Source organism: Accipiter gentilis, chromosome 15 (assembly GCF_929443795.1).
Source record: "Accipiter gentilis chromosome 15, bAccGen1.1, whole genome shotgun sequence".
NCBI lineage: Eukaryota > Metazoa > Chordata > Aves > Accipitriformes > Accipitridae > Astur > Astur gentilis.
Genome location: NC_064894.1, coordinates 12,051,538 through 12,067,222, shown reverse-complemented (window position 1 = coordinate 12,067,222; position 15,685 = coordinate 12,051,538). Strand labels below are relative to the sequence as shown.

The window sequence follows — 15,685 nt, the reverse complement described above, 5'->3', positions numbered from 1 at the left end:
TATTAGGTGCTGCGTTGTGCCCTGTAAGTGTTGGGGGCTCGAATAACTACACAGCTACTGACTGTCTAGGATGTTCTTAGTCAAATCATCAGAATTCCTTATATTCATGTCCTCGTCTGTAATCCCATGTAAGAGTGCTTTCCCAGGATAGTCCTTGCCCGTCTGCACATTCCTCTGGGAAGCTGGGCATGGACTAAAATCACGCACTTTGAAGCTTTGCTTTAGGTGTATTCTCAAGATAAACGGGAGCCCTGTTTCTCACACCTCATTTCCTCTCAATTGCCTTGGTTTGACATGAAGGTCACTGGAGTTTGCTTGTCACCTTTAAGTCTTCAGTCTTCAAAAAGATCTCCTTCTGAGTTTGGCTTATCTTTATATCTTCAGAAGCTGTTTATTTTGTTACTGCTGCTTCTTTATTTTTTCTGTCTCCATGCTATTACTTCAGGAAGTCTTGACCCCTCTTCTTTTCTTCAAATTCCCATGTAATTGTTCTTTTTGTTCCCTGACTGTTGTCATTGCTTCTCCCTGGTCTTCAGATGATGCCCTTACTGCTATGGAGTCATAGTACCTGTGGGCAGGTTAATTCTCTCTGTTGTCTAGGACATTCCACATTGCTTGAGAAGTTCAGAAATAAAGTCTAATTGTACTACGCAGTTGTGGGCAGTTGCAGCATTTGAGAGTCATGCAGAAGTTGGGATTTGAGATGTGCTATGTTGCTAGAGAGGTTTTATTTCCTAAACTGTCATTTGTGGCTGAATGTATCCCAATACCCTCAGGACGAGGAGTCATATTTTTTGGACAGTTCTTAGAAAAATGCGGTTTAATTTTTGCAGTATGGCTGACTAGAGAAGCTGTGGGCTCCAGTTCTCCTCCAGTAGGAGACTGGGAAGCAACCAAAAGGTTTCTTCCTCGTGAACACAGAGCTGATAATTTATTTTGGGATGCACTGCGTTCACTTGTTTGTTTGTTTCGGCTGTGAAAATGGATCCTAATGGAGAAAAGTTAGTTATGATACCACAGAGAGGAAGAATTACTTTCCAGGCCTCATGTGGCAGCTGTAAACTTTTCTCCCCTCCAGGCATTGGAACTTGTGTTTAAAAAAAGAAAACAAACAGTTTGTGTACTTTAGTGTATCAAAAATGAATGCCTTCATTGCACATGCCAGCTGTAAAAAGAAAAGGCAGATTCTTCTTAGAAAATAGAAAGCCATTACATTTAGAATCTATCTTGCCTGTGTGTTTTGGTTCCTTTTTTAAATTCTGTATTTAGAAATAAAGATCTTTTTAATTCCATAAGATTTCAATTGCTGCTTTTGCTCATTTCTCCTCTCATGGAAGTTAGCATTTTCTGCATCTACTATTACAGTCATTTCTTCTGGGATCTTAGAAATAGGCTGATGACTAGGGATGTGGGATAAGCAATAGAAATAGGTGAACTGAAGAATGATTTTCTTTCTATAAATGTTTGGTAGTAGAGGGGAAAGTGCAACAAAAAGGCATTTAAAGAGAGAAAGGATTTTAAATAGAATATGTTAAGATTTTGCTTACAAACATCGCTTTCTTTAAAGGGGATTATTTACTGAGCTAAAATCATTTCAATTGCTTTGAAAAAAAATGCATAGGGAAACATAGGGCTTCTTTCAGTCAAGTCTCCATTTATCTAAAAGCTTACCTCCTTTTTTCTTTCTAAAGAACATGAATATGGGGAAGGTAGATGCGTTTGAAAGTATAAGCTTGTCCATTGTAGACAAGCTTCCTGAAATATTAACTTAATTACCTTAAAATCTAAATTCTCATTGTCAATACCTCTTATGTAAAGTAGCAGCTTGCCCAGGAATTTCATTCTTCTTTGGTATTAAGGATGATGAGACTAATGTTTGAGTGAAGTCTGATGAGACTAATGTTTGAGTGAAGTCTTCACAGAAAACATGCATGCTTCAAGTAAATGAAAGAATGACTCAACAGGTGGAATGATAGACCAGTCTGATGATCAAGTGCACTGTAGAGATACACAGAAAAGCCTTGGCCGCTGGTAGTCAGCAGAGATAATGCAGGCATGTTCACGGGAGTAGAGCTAACTACATTCAATGTAAATGGCTTCTCCTTTTTTTCAGCTGGATATATAGTTTTTTTCACATTTTGCTCTAAATTAGCATAAAATGTGGCTGCATATAAACACACTGTTGTGATTCATCTCAAAATGGCTCCATTATTCTGCCAGGCAAGATAACCTGAGATGGGTTAGTTCTTTTAATGTATTTTGAATTTCTTTCAGAACATAGGGGATGGAAGGAGACTGGAAAGTGGGAGATTTCCTAAACCTTAACTGTCATCATTTTTAGCAAAAGGAATAAGCTTACTCCACCAAAGTTTTTCCTAGTGAATAGCCCAGATGATGATGATGGCAGTGGGAAGCCTTTCTCAGCAGGGAGAGGAAGATAGCTGTCATCTTCATGTAATCTGACATTCTTAGGCAATGGTCTTGTATTACATCCAGTCTGATTTGATAATGAACTGTTGCTGAAATGGGGACGCAGCTCTTGCCCACTTTTTTCCAATCACATCTTGCAATCTAGCAGTAATGTAGTGAATCAACTTCCAAAATCAAGCTTATCTGTATTTTTGGGAAGTTATTGCTGTTGGGCAAGTAGACTGGTTCCTGATAACTAGATTGAATGCACTCAGGAACAGCTGGTGTTCCTGCTGAGGAACAATTTCCTTCCTCTTGAAAAGAAGTTAGTGTACAGGTTGGTGTTGGTCCTTGCTCAGGACACACTTGTGGCCCAGACCTGAGATACTGTTCGGATGCACACCACCTCTGACAGCCCCACGTCCAAGACATGATCCTCTGGGCTTTTCAGACTGGCTGTCTGAAAATAGGCTAGGGATTAAATATTTAATTAAGGGAGGCTCCATGGAGTCCTTAGTGTGGTGGGAGTTTCTGTCTCCCATGGAATTTTATCAACAGTATGGCAGAAGCATTGACACTGTACCAAAACCATTGCTGCCGCTGAGTCTAAGCATTTTGGTTGAGAGCTGCCATCATTCCTAAGACACTTCTCCCATTTCCGTGAAGCACTACCTAGAAGGAGTACTTCTCAGGAAGATAAATGATGTTGGATTATTCAGATATTCCTGCAGACTGTAATACTTAAGGGGGAGAAGGAGGGATGAACCCCATACTGCAAAGGGAGAATCAAGACGACGCTGCTCTGAGCAGCTCAGAGTGAATTCCTAAAGGGAAGGAAATTCAAGACAGTTAGATTTGACAGTTTCCCTGTCCCACTTCAAAGCTGAAATACCAGAAAGTAGCATGCAAGTCATAGGTAGAGGTAAAGTCTGAATTGTGGATACAAGGATCGCTACGGGCAGTCCTGTCCATAAACAATACCCATTTAGAAGTCTACCAAGATGCCATAGTAGAAAACTATTTTTAATGCTGAGAAGTATGTTTCGCTCAGAGTACTTGTAGTCTTGATTAAATGCCCAGCAGTTCCTAAAATGTTCATTAATATTACAGTAAGTACATTTTCAAGACTGAGGTCACTTAACAAAGTATAGGGAAGAGTAGGTGTTGTATTTCTTCCTTTGTAAAATAATTACTACAACTTGCCGTTGTCAAAGCCTATGATTGCCAGTTTTCTAACGGGAGAATTCATTTAAGTCAGTGCTTTGGCAGGTGTTCGTGTTTTGTGGAAAGATCTATCTTCCAGATTGCTAATGAATGGCCAAGCAAGTATCTAGATGGTTAATAATGCTGCTTAATTGCCACAGTCAGATAAAGCTGCCATCTAATTTATTGCTATTCTGAGCATCTGAACACTAGAAGAATGATAAACCATGAGAAAGCCTTATGAGATGTTTGGTTAGTTGAAGTCATTGCCTGCAGTTTTATATATTTCTCTCTCTCAGGTGATCCTTCTAACATTTCCCTGCTTTGACAGAAAATCAGACACATGGTCATACACCCTTGCTGCCCCCACTTCCACTAGGCAGCTGTTTTCAAAGTAATGTACCTGCCCAAGGCACTGCGCAGCCAAGAGTTTCTTCCTGGGTTTATGTATCCATAGTGTACTAGAAAAGGATGTTGTGTTTTTCTGCATACACCTAATGGAATATAAATACGTCCACAAATGCGTGTCAGTCAAACATCTGGACTGCACATAGCTTTTCAATGCAGATGGAAAGAAGCGACATGCTGTGCAGAGCATGCTGCAAGGGAAAGGATTGCTGATCTGGGCAATCAGTTGATTTCATCCAAGTGATCATCAGCAGATGCAAGCTTCACTTAAGGATTAAATGATTTTAGGAGAAGAGCTCTTTGCAGGTGATGGAATGGATGGAGGAATAATGTGTGACACCGAAATCTGCCCCTGCCTCTGTCAGTCCTGCAGCAGGAAAGGCCTCGATTGTAAGCAGGTTTGACAAAATTGTCTTATAGAGCCATGTTCACTTGACAAGTAAAATCCCAGGGCTCCCTGTCCAGGAACAAACACAAGTATTCAGGGTAAATACCAAGAAAAATGTTAGGATTCTGCTTATCAAATTAAGGATAAATCCTGTACCATGCAGTATAGGAGGACTCAGTCCATGCTCAGGACCTTTTCATGAATTAATTACTTTTATCTGGGAATTAATGGAAAAGAGGTTCATGGGCTTTTCCACTGTATGTGCTATTAAGCTGTCTGAAGACAGTTATGGCCTTTTTCAAATCTGCATCCCTCTGACAGTAGTAAATTCCCATGTCACCGCTCAGGAGCAAGTAGACCACAGAGGTGAAAAATTATGCTAATGAATTGCAATAACCAGTCCCTTTTTATGAGAGCGCTTACGCATAAGATCCTGAATCCAAAGTGTTATATCACCTTGTACAGCTTTTCATTGGTAACTATAGCAAACTAAACGCAGCAGCAGTTAAATACAGTCATATACTTCTGAAGAGGCCCTTTGGAACAAAGTGAAGTATATGGGTAAAATTGTTAAAGCGTTAGATAATGTTCTGGGGTTACCATGGTTACTTGAAAATTTTGCATTGTATCATAGATTAGGATGCATAGGATGAAGTAGCCAAAACAACTAGGAAGTCCAATGCATATAAACTACATTTCCAAACCACACAGGATTGCCAAATAGAAAGACAAATAGCTCAGGGTATTGGCTGCTGACAAATCTATGAATCAATAAAGGGAGGCCTAACCGAGATTTAGAACATATTTGATTTGAAATCCTGCATTATTTTGGAGTTACAATCTTAATTTTTAAAGATAAATTAATTTAAAAAAGAAGAAAAATCCTCAGTAATGTAAAGAGTGCAATGATTTTCCATAAGCTCTTTCTGCTATTGAAATCTGACATTTGGCTTTGGGACCTTCAGCAAAGAAGGTTGATGAAACATGGATAATACATTTCATGCACTTACGCTGGCAGTAGCACTTACACTGGAAGCAGTTTATTCCCATGGAAACCTATTTGCATTTGGGCCAGTAGTGACTTTTTTCCCCCTCTGTTAGAGCTGCTGATGTTTTAGCCTAATGTAATTGCTGTATATTGACAGCAGATTTGAAAAGTATTTTTAAAATGTTGGGTAGCTGAGCATATGTATAATGGAGATGTAGTCTGTGCAGTTTTCCTCTGTAGGATGGAGGCATATTGCTGAAAAATGCAGGGCAGCTTTTGATCTTCTATTATTTATCCCTAAAAGAAAGAAAAACATGTGAGTTAAAATATGTTCATCCCAAACGATTTACTTTTTTTTAAACAGGTGACAAAAGAACTGAAACAGTACGACAATAAAATCATAGAGTGCAAGTTTGAGAACAACAGCTGGGTCTTCATGAGACAGAGAATAGACAAAAGCTTTCCAAATGCCTACAGCACTGCCATGGGTGAGTAGAATAATTTGCTTTAAAAGTCTTTCAGGCTCAAATTTTAATTTTTTAACTCTATTCTAGTTTAAGGAAGAAAGGCACTCTGTGTTCTCATTTCTAGTTTGAATCCTGGCTTCTCTAATTTGCTGTAGTAATACCTCATCTTTCAAATGCTTGTCATGTTTAGCTTTTTATAGAGCATGAATCTTTTGACTTCAGGGTTATTTGATGAAGTCAGTTAAATACTCTGATGCAGTATTTAACAGATAATGCAGAAACAAGTGCCTAAGTCTTTGTAGAACTGCAAAAACTTTCTCAAAGAGAATTTAAATGGTAGGGTATGCCTTTTAAGTGAGACCCGAGAAAGTTTTTCTTTACGATAGCATTGCAACAGCAGTTGACTAACTAACTTCAGTTCCTAGCATTGCGTTGGCTTGTTGGGACGTAATGCAAACTGGCACACTATGAGTTGAATTTGTTGAACAAAAAATCCATTATAATTTCACCACTATTCAAAATGCCAAAACCTTTATTTGGCAGATGGGCTAGAAAATTAGTAGGAGAAAATGTCATCTTAAGTTTCTACAGTAGTCATACAAACAATGAAGAGGGAAACAAATGAAAGGTGGGGGTATATTCCTGCAGAATTGTGAGACTTTTATGTTCTTCTACCAGAAAAATATTTTGCAAAGTATTGTAAATTAAATGATGTTGTTTACTTTCAGGTGAAGTGTAAGAGTTTGAATAGAAGTGTGCAAGGCCAAATAACAATAGTCATATTGATAACTGACTTATGTTAAGTGCCAAAATGAAGTTTAATTATATTTAAGACCATGCTATTTATTCAGGCATGCATAGATGATGTAAGATTTTCTCTGAACCGTTCTACTTGTATTTCTGCCTGAGCAGTGAGTAGATTTTCTTGAATAAACAAAATGTGGTCATTTTGCCAGGAGATAATAAATCTGTTGGCATCTTAAGGAACCAGCACAGAATGTAGCTGAAGTACCTGCTGAGCAGTTCTGTCGGGAAAGAGGAATGGGCCACAAAAGTCATACAAGTACAACGACATCTCTTTGTCACCGTGACCTGAATTTCTCTTCTCTGTTGCACCTTACTGTTTCAATAGTTAGTTTTCCTTGGAGTTGTCTCTTCTTTGAGGAGTGGCATATTTTTCTTTCCTTTGTTCTCAAGAGCATATGTAGCTGCCTTTTTTCGCTTCTCATTTTCTCCATTTGTAAAGCAATTATGTTATTCCTGACTTTTTTTCCTAACATAATGAATTTCCTAAAAATAAAAATTAAAAGAAGGCTAAATGCTAAAGGAAGGGCTGTTTTGTAAGAAATACTTCAAATTTTTCATGGGAATTTTCAGAACAGAAAGTTTTCTTTTGGCTTTGGATTTTTGCTTTTGACCATTTTCAAAATCTGCAAAAGTTGTGTTTTCTTATTTGAGACTTCCGTTGTCCCCTTCTCTAGATCCTTTCTCCTCTGTTTGCTTTCTCTTGATGAAAAATATTATTTATTCTTCCCCATGGTTGAAATAGCAACAAAATAAGTACCTGTCTCCCTCTTTCTTTTGGACTTTGATACTCTTCAAATTGAAAAGAGAAGGGCTTTTTGAGTGATTAAGATAGGACAGCCCTTAAAAGTTGTTATAGGGTTAGACCAGCTGGCTTGTGGCACAAATTCTATTCCTAAACTACTGATAATTGTAATGCTTTCTAACTGCTAAAGTCACATACAGTACAATTTTTAAAGCACCATTTCACCAAAAATAAATGAGATTATTAAAAAGCTAGGAAGGTGTTTTATTAATTATGAAGTAGTGCTTTGAATGGTTCTGGAATTCTCCAGGAAAGGAAAGAGTGTTTTTAAGAGTCATTGTTATTCGTAACGATGCTATATTGCAAGTACGTTTTAAGGAGTCTTAATGTTGTTTAGTACTCTAGGGGGTCAATGGATTGTTTTGCATGAAAATTGCATCCATACTGTGGTTGATCCTTACATGCCATAAATTATCCTCTAATCATTTTGTACTTTCTTCCAAGATAGTCATAGGATTCCTACTTAATTTCTTGCTCTTTATTTTTTTCCTCCTGCCTAAGTCTCTTGGGAGGATTAATTAGAGGAGTATAAAGTTACATAGCAAAAGTATTAAAAATACTTCGTTTGTTTTAAGAGAAGTAAGCCTTTTTATTTGTCCCATAAAATCCTATGGGCCATTACTTACAAACTATGACCTGGGGAGTCATGTTAAGTAATCCAAGTGTGCTTGTAGCTGCATGCCTTGGCCACCAAGCAGCACTATGGCCTTTCCTCCATCATACAGTCTTCTGCCTCATGAAGGTATATGGGTTTAAAAAAAAAAGTACTGTGCATTATGGGTTTATGGTATTTGTAGTACTTAGTGGTGAAAAAAAAAAAGGTTACCTTAATTGAGGTTTTCAATATTAGGCCAGTCTTGTTTCTAGCTATTTGGATTTGATGAGTGTTTTAAAGCCATGTCTCACAAGGCCTTCATTACTGTTGCTTGCCTCAATAGGATGTCAATTCTTGGCATTTTTGTAGTTGCCCCATGAAGCCTACACAGGCATGCCTTTTGTATTTTTTTTGAAAAGAGAGATTCCCATGAGGTAGGGGCCCACTACACTGCTTTGCTCTCTGAGGGACAAAGCAGATACTTGACTCCTGACACAGCCATCTTGTGAAGGTCTGTGTTTAAAGCTGAATACGTGGGACAAATTATGTTACTTATTTTGCAAGGAGGGGGTGAAATTATTGAAGTGCCAGCTGCAACAAATGGGTTTAGTAACTTGAGAGTATGTTTTTTGTTCCCAGCTGTATGCAACAGCATCCAGAATCCAGTCACGAAGGAGATGCTGTTTGAGTTCATTGACAGATGTACAGCAGCTTCTCAAGGACAGACGCGGAAACACCACCTCGATCCTGACACTGAACTCATGCCACCTCCACCGCCCAAAAGGCCGCGTACCATAACATAAGGCTTTGGTCTCAGCGGATAGTGTGTTTACAGTTCTGCAGAAGGTGAAATGCAAGTGTAAAGGCTGGAAAAAAAGAAATCTGAATTGCTGTAAATACTTGGGAGTGTTTTTTTGAGTTTGTTTGGGTTTTGTGGTTTTTTTTCAAATTCCACGTACAAATGGACATTGTTTTGTAACTGATAAATTCCACCTTACCTTATAGTATTTGAAGATGAAATTTCCAAAGCTTAGACAAGAACAGTACCATGAAGTCAATGGAAGGCTGCCTTGTTTATATACGGATCTCTTTTCACCTTTAATTTATAATGTCAGCAATCTGGAACTGAGAAAGCATTGGGATGCTGTACTTTTTAGAGGCTGTGTTTAAAAAAAAAAAAAGGCAGAAGTGGTTTTTTTATTATTGTTATTCAACTGGTTGCAATTTGTCACCCATAGTATAACTGATCATAGTTTCCCTACGTTTCTGAGACTTGTGTTTCACAGCAAACAGCAATGTTGTTTGTGCTCTGTGTTGTTTAAAATCTAAGCCGCCTTAGATTTCACTATTTTCAAAATTAGCTGGGTTTTTGTTATTGAAATATTAAAAAAGAAAATCCTTCTTGTAAATAGCATCCCCTTGAAAGCAAACGTGCTGGGTGTTTGTTTTTTTCCCCTGTTTGAACCTAACACACCAAATGTATAGTGGGCTGATTTTAGCTTTGCCTTTTTAAGTTTATCTGTAGGTAAAGAGTACTCCAAATCCTTAGTATTAAGGTCTCTGTTAAGAGACTGTTTCTAGTACAGGGCTTAGTTCTCCACAGTGATACCATTGTAAATATTACTATAAAAAGTACACATCACTGTGATATACAAGAGTAATAAGCAGCACTAATCATGATGTCTTAGATCCAGGCACAAAATGGCAAAAGAAATGCCAGACAACTCCTGTGTAAAAGAGAAGGTAGTTTCAGTGGAAGAGAGCCACATCAGACAGAAGGTGTCCTGGTTTAGGTAATTGCAGGGCAAAATGAAGCCATTTAGTGGGGTGGATGAGTGTCCCAGGGAACAGAACGCTCATTTTCAAGGGTGGGATCGGCTGTCCTGTGGCACCGTGCTCATCCGCTGGCTGACTTTCTTTCACACCAAATGAAGAAGCGCATGAATACCCTGATGGCTCTTGTTGCAGCACACTGGCAGATGTTCATAATATTAGTTTTGAGAAGCTGCATTCTGGTTGTCTAAGGGAGGAGTTGTTCTGAGCTGGGCTTAATTGGAAACCAAATGCAATTTTAAAGTTTACTGTACATTTATCAAGCAAAGATCGAATTGGCTCTTTCTATAGTTTACTTAATGTGTGAGTCATCCTTTCATTCAGCAATCTGATTAGTGAAGCTCATTGATTTGTTATAACTAAAATGCATTTCTGTTTAAATGAGTTTTAATGCTTGTAAGCAAAATTGACTCCTGCATTATTTTTTTCTATATGGAAGCTTTAGGACTATGCTTTGTGGTGGCTTCTCTAGTTGTTTCAACTTGTTGTATAAAATGCACATGCCATCATTTAGATGGTGTTACTAGTGTCTCTTTCTGGGATATTCCGTATGTGTTTTAGAGAACTGAAGGAGTTATATAAGTCACTTTTTATACTATGGCAAAACTTGAGGGGAAAAAAATGTGTTCATCAAAGTTCTTTTTTTCAACTGTATATAGTTTCTGCATATTATCTATAGAAAAGATATAATATCACCTATGCAAGGTTGCAGAATTATCTCCTAAAAAAGAGCCTTATGAATTTGATGTGAAAACCTATGCAGCCTCTGTGCATCTTGCATTGAAACACACAGTTAATTATTTCTTCGCTCAGTATAAATAATTTCCCCCAGATTATACTTGTCATTGAGATTGTCATAACATAAACTTTGTCATTGATCTCATGGTTCTGTGGCAATTGCATTGTGTATGATGATTACAGCCTTCTCCATGAGGTTAGGACATTTTATTCTTGTAAGGAAGTGTCCAGGTTATTTCCATCTTTCTCCTTCCCCACCCTTGCATCTTGTATTTCAACAAGACCTAGCTTCTGGTTTACCTTTTACTTCAGAGCTGCAGCACTGCAAGCTGTCTTCCATGTGCATTCCACCAAGTCCATGAATGTGTTGTGGCCCTTGTATTTTGACAGTGTCTTTTTTTCTACTCTCAGCTTGAAATGCATATTTTGAAAGAGTAATGACTGAGAAGGTTTAGAGTTCCACGTTCACATTCGATTGTCAAACTCTTCTTGCACTATGGCTTGTAGCTTTTTAGAGAGGCCAATTGCCTTTTACTTTCTGGAAAAGGAAGCTACTGGGGAAGGGTTGAATGAAGAATGAAAACAAATGGAATTTCACTTGGACCAGATGGGTTTAATGCTGTGAGAAATGCAAACCTCCTTTCTCTGGTACTAGATTTTCAAGAGATTGAAGCTAAGAAGCAGAGTCTGTGCCAGGAAAATAATGATGATAAAAAACCCCTAACTTGTCTATTCTTTGGTGTACAGCATGAATTCATCCACTGTTTTGTCATTTGTTAAATATATAATTAAAATCTAGTTTCAGTGGAGTTTCCAGAAAATGTAAGTACATTCCTCTACAAACTGTGTATTAAGTATTTTAATAAAGTCAATGGTTTAAAATACTTTTCCTAAGCATATGTTTACTTTTGATGCCTGTGCTTTCCTGGTACCAGTGCAAGCACAATGATACTGTGGTGTTACTGCTGTTCAGTCCTCCAAGAAAATTATCCACATTTTTCAGAGGTCAGTGGCTTTTCTCTCAGGCACGAGCCCCCCAGCCCAGTGGTGGCCATGATCCGTTATGCCATTTTGAAGTACAGTTTGCTCTTCCTACAGCTAGAACCAGAAAGAAACCAAATGGTGCCTGAAGTACGTATTTTATGACAGGCTAACATTATGTAGCTTATCTATTCAGCGTTAAGTGCAGTTGCATGAAAAGTTGTGCAAGAGGTCTGCATGGGCCTTCCCTGCCGGTTTATCATCCAGCATGACCCTAAACCTGGTAGCCCATCTACTTGGACTTGGATTGTAATAGGGCAGTTTCCTTTTTCAGGTTGCAGCTGTCTAGAGTGCATCTTTCAGGAACTGAAAAGCCCATCTGGATTTTTGAAATTCCGTTCCAATTAAGATCCTGCCTCCACTCCTGGTATGTTCTTGTTACATGTGCAATTTGTGTGGTGCTTCTCCCAACCGTTTCTGATTTTCTAGTGTTTGAGTGTGAATGCCAAACCAGAGCTGGCATTTGAGCACACCTGGGGAGGTATGATAACTTCCCTAACCCCTACTCAGTACTCCCCTCTGAATGCACTAAGGAAGCAGGCTGATGTGCCCGGCTAGCACGTCGCACTGTGTAGTTCGTGTTGGCTTGCTTGTTCACTGGAGCAGTTCTTTGGGATCCCCACTCCTCAGCATAGAAACTCCTCCGTTTTGTGCCTAAGAGGTGTGACTGTATTTGCACAATGTGTAATGCATAATTGCATCTTAGGATCTCAGAATATTCACAAAGGCGTTGGCACAGCAAGCTAATTTCCTAGGATTCATCTGGAGTCAACAGAGAGAGTGAGAGCAGAAGTCCAGTTTGTTCCTCCTGCATGTCTCCTGCAGATGTCTGTCTGTCTCTTCAGTGTTTCCTCTCAATTCTGTTTCAGTCATAAGACGCGTGTCATTTTATGTTATTTCCCTGTGTTATTAGGAGTTTGTAAGCACAGTGTTAAATATTTTTGAGGGTAAATTTCATAGCATTAAAACTCTTGCAGTGATCAATTAAATGTATAATCTCATTAAAAGTATCCCAATTAGTTGGTCAAGAGCTATTTCTTTTCCATAGATTATATTGCTTTCCTTTGGACCTCTAATCAAACCCTAATCGAAGCAGTTCTGTTAACTTGCATGAGAGCAACATTTGACTGAAGTGCCTCTAAATAGCCAGATTGCTTCCATCCTCCTACGCAGTGGCACAAGGCTTGCTCTCGCCTTGCCTGGGGACCGCTGCACGTTCCGAGGTTCACAAACCCTACAGAGTTTACATTTCACCTGTATCCCTTTGTTTCCAGTGTCAGATTTCTGTGACCTGTGCTTACGACGTAGCTCCTCGAGTTTGCATTCCTCTGTTACACCTACCTACCTACCTACTCGCTTTTCGAGTTGTCCCGCCATCACGTGTGAGACTGAGAGAAACCTGTACCTGGTGGCTGGCCCTCCGCTCATGTTCCTTGAGGGCAGTGCTGCACTCCAAGCCTGTACGCTCATCCCCTTACGATACCAGCCTTGACAGTTGATGGATGGGGCAGTACTGCCCCTGTACGTCATGCTTGCACAGGGAAACCAAAGCAGCATCTACCAGCTGTGACAGTATGCATCGTATGAGCGAGGAGCCTTTTCCCTTTCCCACCCTCATGGCCCCGTCTCTCTATTTCATGTACAAACAAAGATAAGTCATACTCTTTGCGCTGACACCTGGTTCAATTAGTTAATGTTTGCAGTGGGGATATAGGTTAGCTCTCTTTCTGCTTCCCTGGTGAGAGTCCGCTGAGCTTCCCAACAAGCCAATATCTCTGTTCAGCTACAGAGATCTGTAGGGCTGAGGCTGGAGGTTGAGACATTTTCAAAGCAGTTTTCCCTCAGTTAGAGCTCATTTTAATCTGGTTTATTTCAATCCATAGTCAGCAGTATGGGGGTAGATGAGCATGCTATAATCAGCACTAATATGAGAACCTTCCAGTGATGTTGGTGCATCCAGAAGTGTGAAAATGTGGAAGACACTCAGTGAACTTGATGAAGGAACAATAATCACTTTGAGGTTTTTTGCAATACTAGAAAAAATAAAATATTAATAATTTTTAATAAAATCAAATTATAGTCAAATTGACTCCCATGATAGGAATTTATTTAATCAGAAATACTGTTCATGTCCCCTTTCTCCCTCCTCCTCCTCCTTTTCCTCCTCCCTCAGTATCTTTGTGTCTGTCTGACTAGCAGAAAGCACACAAATTGGGTTCAGCAGCATTCATCTATGATACTTTGAGAAAATTAAATTTTGATTAACTCTTCTACTCAGAACTTCCTCTAATGTGAGGAGGCAATAAGGTTATCATACTAAATAGGTCTGTATAAACACCAAGTATGTAACATGGGAGGAACAGTATTTTGTTATTACCAAAACATACTTCAAAGAGTTTCTGAACTAATTTGATCATCAAGGGATAGGAAACTTTAATCCAAAAGGTAAAAAAATTCCATTCAAAAAGATAGGATGCTTCAACAGAAAAGACTTGAAGAAGAGTACAGATTTCCTAGGCAGACTGTGCCATGGGTGCGGGAGGGGATGCTGAGTGTTTCAGTGGCCCACAAATCAGTGGTGCGTTACAATGAGAGCAACTGGAGACCACGCAAGAGTACAGAGGATGACACACAGATGCTACAAGTTTGGTCTTGTGGAAGAAAAGGCGTGAAAGGCAGCCAGAATGGGTATCGTCTTGTGTGCCACAGAGGAAGGGAAGAGGTAAAATAGTGGTGAGGTAGCTCTTGGAACAGGGAACTCCAGTGGAATGATCAGAGGAGAACAGACATCAGTGATGCTGAGAAAAGAGAGAGCTTTTTATGTAGAAAAAGATGATGGTGACTGGAGGAGGCAGAATGAGTGAAGGCAGCAAGGGCTGGCATGAGAGGCGAGGACCTACCCTTCAGCCAGAAGACTCGGATGGGCTGCCTCTCAAAACAGCCAGTAGCAATGAGGTAGGACCAAGAGCCAAAGTGTATGGGATGAAGTCCTAAAAGAACAGAGTAACAGGTAAGCCATTTCTCCTTTCCTAGCAGTAATGCTGTTCCTGAGCTCTGAAAGCTCTGGGGTACAATTACACACTCAGCAATGCGCATGCTCCCAGGTCACTGGGAGTAGCGGGTATGTGAGACACATCCCTGCGTCACAGCACAGGGGCGTGGGGACACTTCTGAGCCCCTTTTAGGTATGTCAGTGCTGTATAAACCCATGCGTGGTGCTGGAGTGCCAGGAGAGCTCCTGGTTACAGATTTTGCTATTGCAGCAGCCAGGTATGGCCGTGACCTTCCTGCCGCCTACTCTGTCAGCAAGCTGCATGGGTGGTGCAAATCGGACTCCAGATAGGGTACCATGTGGGGCCAGGGCATTACATGCTCCACTTCCCTCTCACCTTGTACTCTGCCAATGGAAATACATGCGTTTTACCAGTGTATGTGTTCATTTAAGCTGAAGGACTGAGCAGACTCCACGACCGGAGAGGGAAAAGAATAAATTCCAGGCAGCTGCCTCTGCCAAACACTGTTCTGATGAACTCCACAGCAAGAAGTCCCAGAAACAGGCCACAAATGTGTCTATGCAATATTTCTGTTCAAGTGGTCCGTGAGAGAAGCAAGGCTGCTGAGAACCCTGGTGCTACAGGGACAAGGGGACAGATTCGGAGTGGCACAGCAGGTGTGCAAAACCAGAAAGATGTCTCCCTCCAGGGCAGACAAAAACTCTGACTTGTAATGAGGTAAGATGAGAATAGAAAAACAATCTTAGTTTGAATTCCCCCTGTCAGTTTGCTTGGCAGTCAGTGCTATTGCATTGTGTATTTTAATACTTAAAATCTTCTCCTTTGGTTCAGTTTATAGACAATCTTATGCGAGATCTTTTTAGTGAAGAATTCTGGTTTAACAATATGGAGGTTTGAGACCCATAAAATAACTGCTCGGAAAGCAGTAAGGAGCAAAAAAGTCCCTGTTCTCCATCAGGCAGTGCAAACCCCACATCTGAAAGGTTTTCTGG

The 15,685-nt window shown here is 39.8% G+C and overlaps 1 protein-coding gene across 2 annotated transcripts in view; it reads left to right on the top strand.

Moving 5' to 3' along the window:
• The window catches only part of RNGTT (RNA guanylyltransferase and 5'-phosphatase), a 187,545-nt gene extending 176,023 nt beyond the window's left edge, over window positions 1-11,522 (top strand). For both annotated transcript variants that reach the window (XM_049817904.1, XM_049817905.1), the window contains 2 exons: window positions 5,761-5,884; window positions 8,707-11,522. In XM_049817904.1, coding sequence (XP_049673861.1) covers window positions 5,761-5,884; window positions 8,707-8,870 — 288 coding nt within the window. In that variant the 3' untranslated portion in view covers window positions 8,871-11,522. The remainder of the gene's footprint in view (window positions 1-5,760; window positions 5,885-8,706) is intronic.
• Window positions 11,523-15,685: the final 4,163 nt, after the last annotated feature.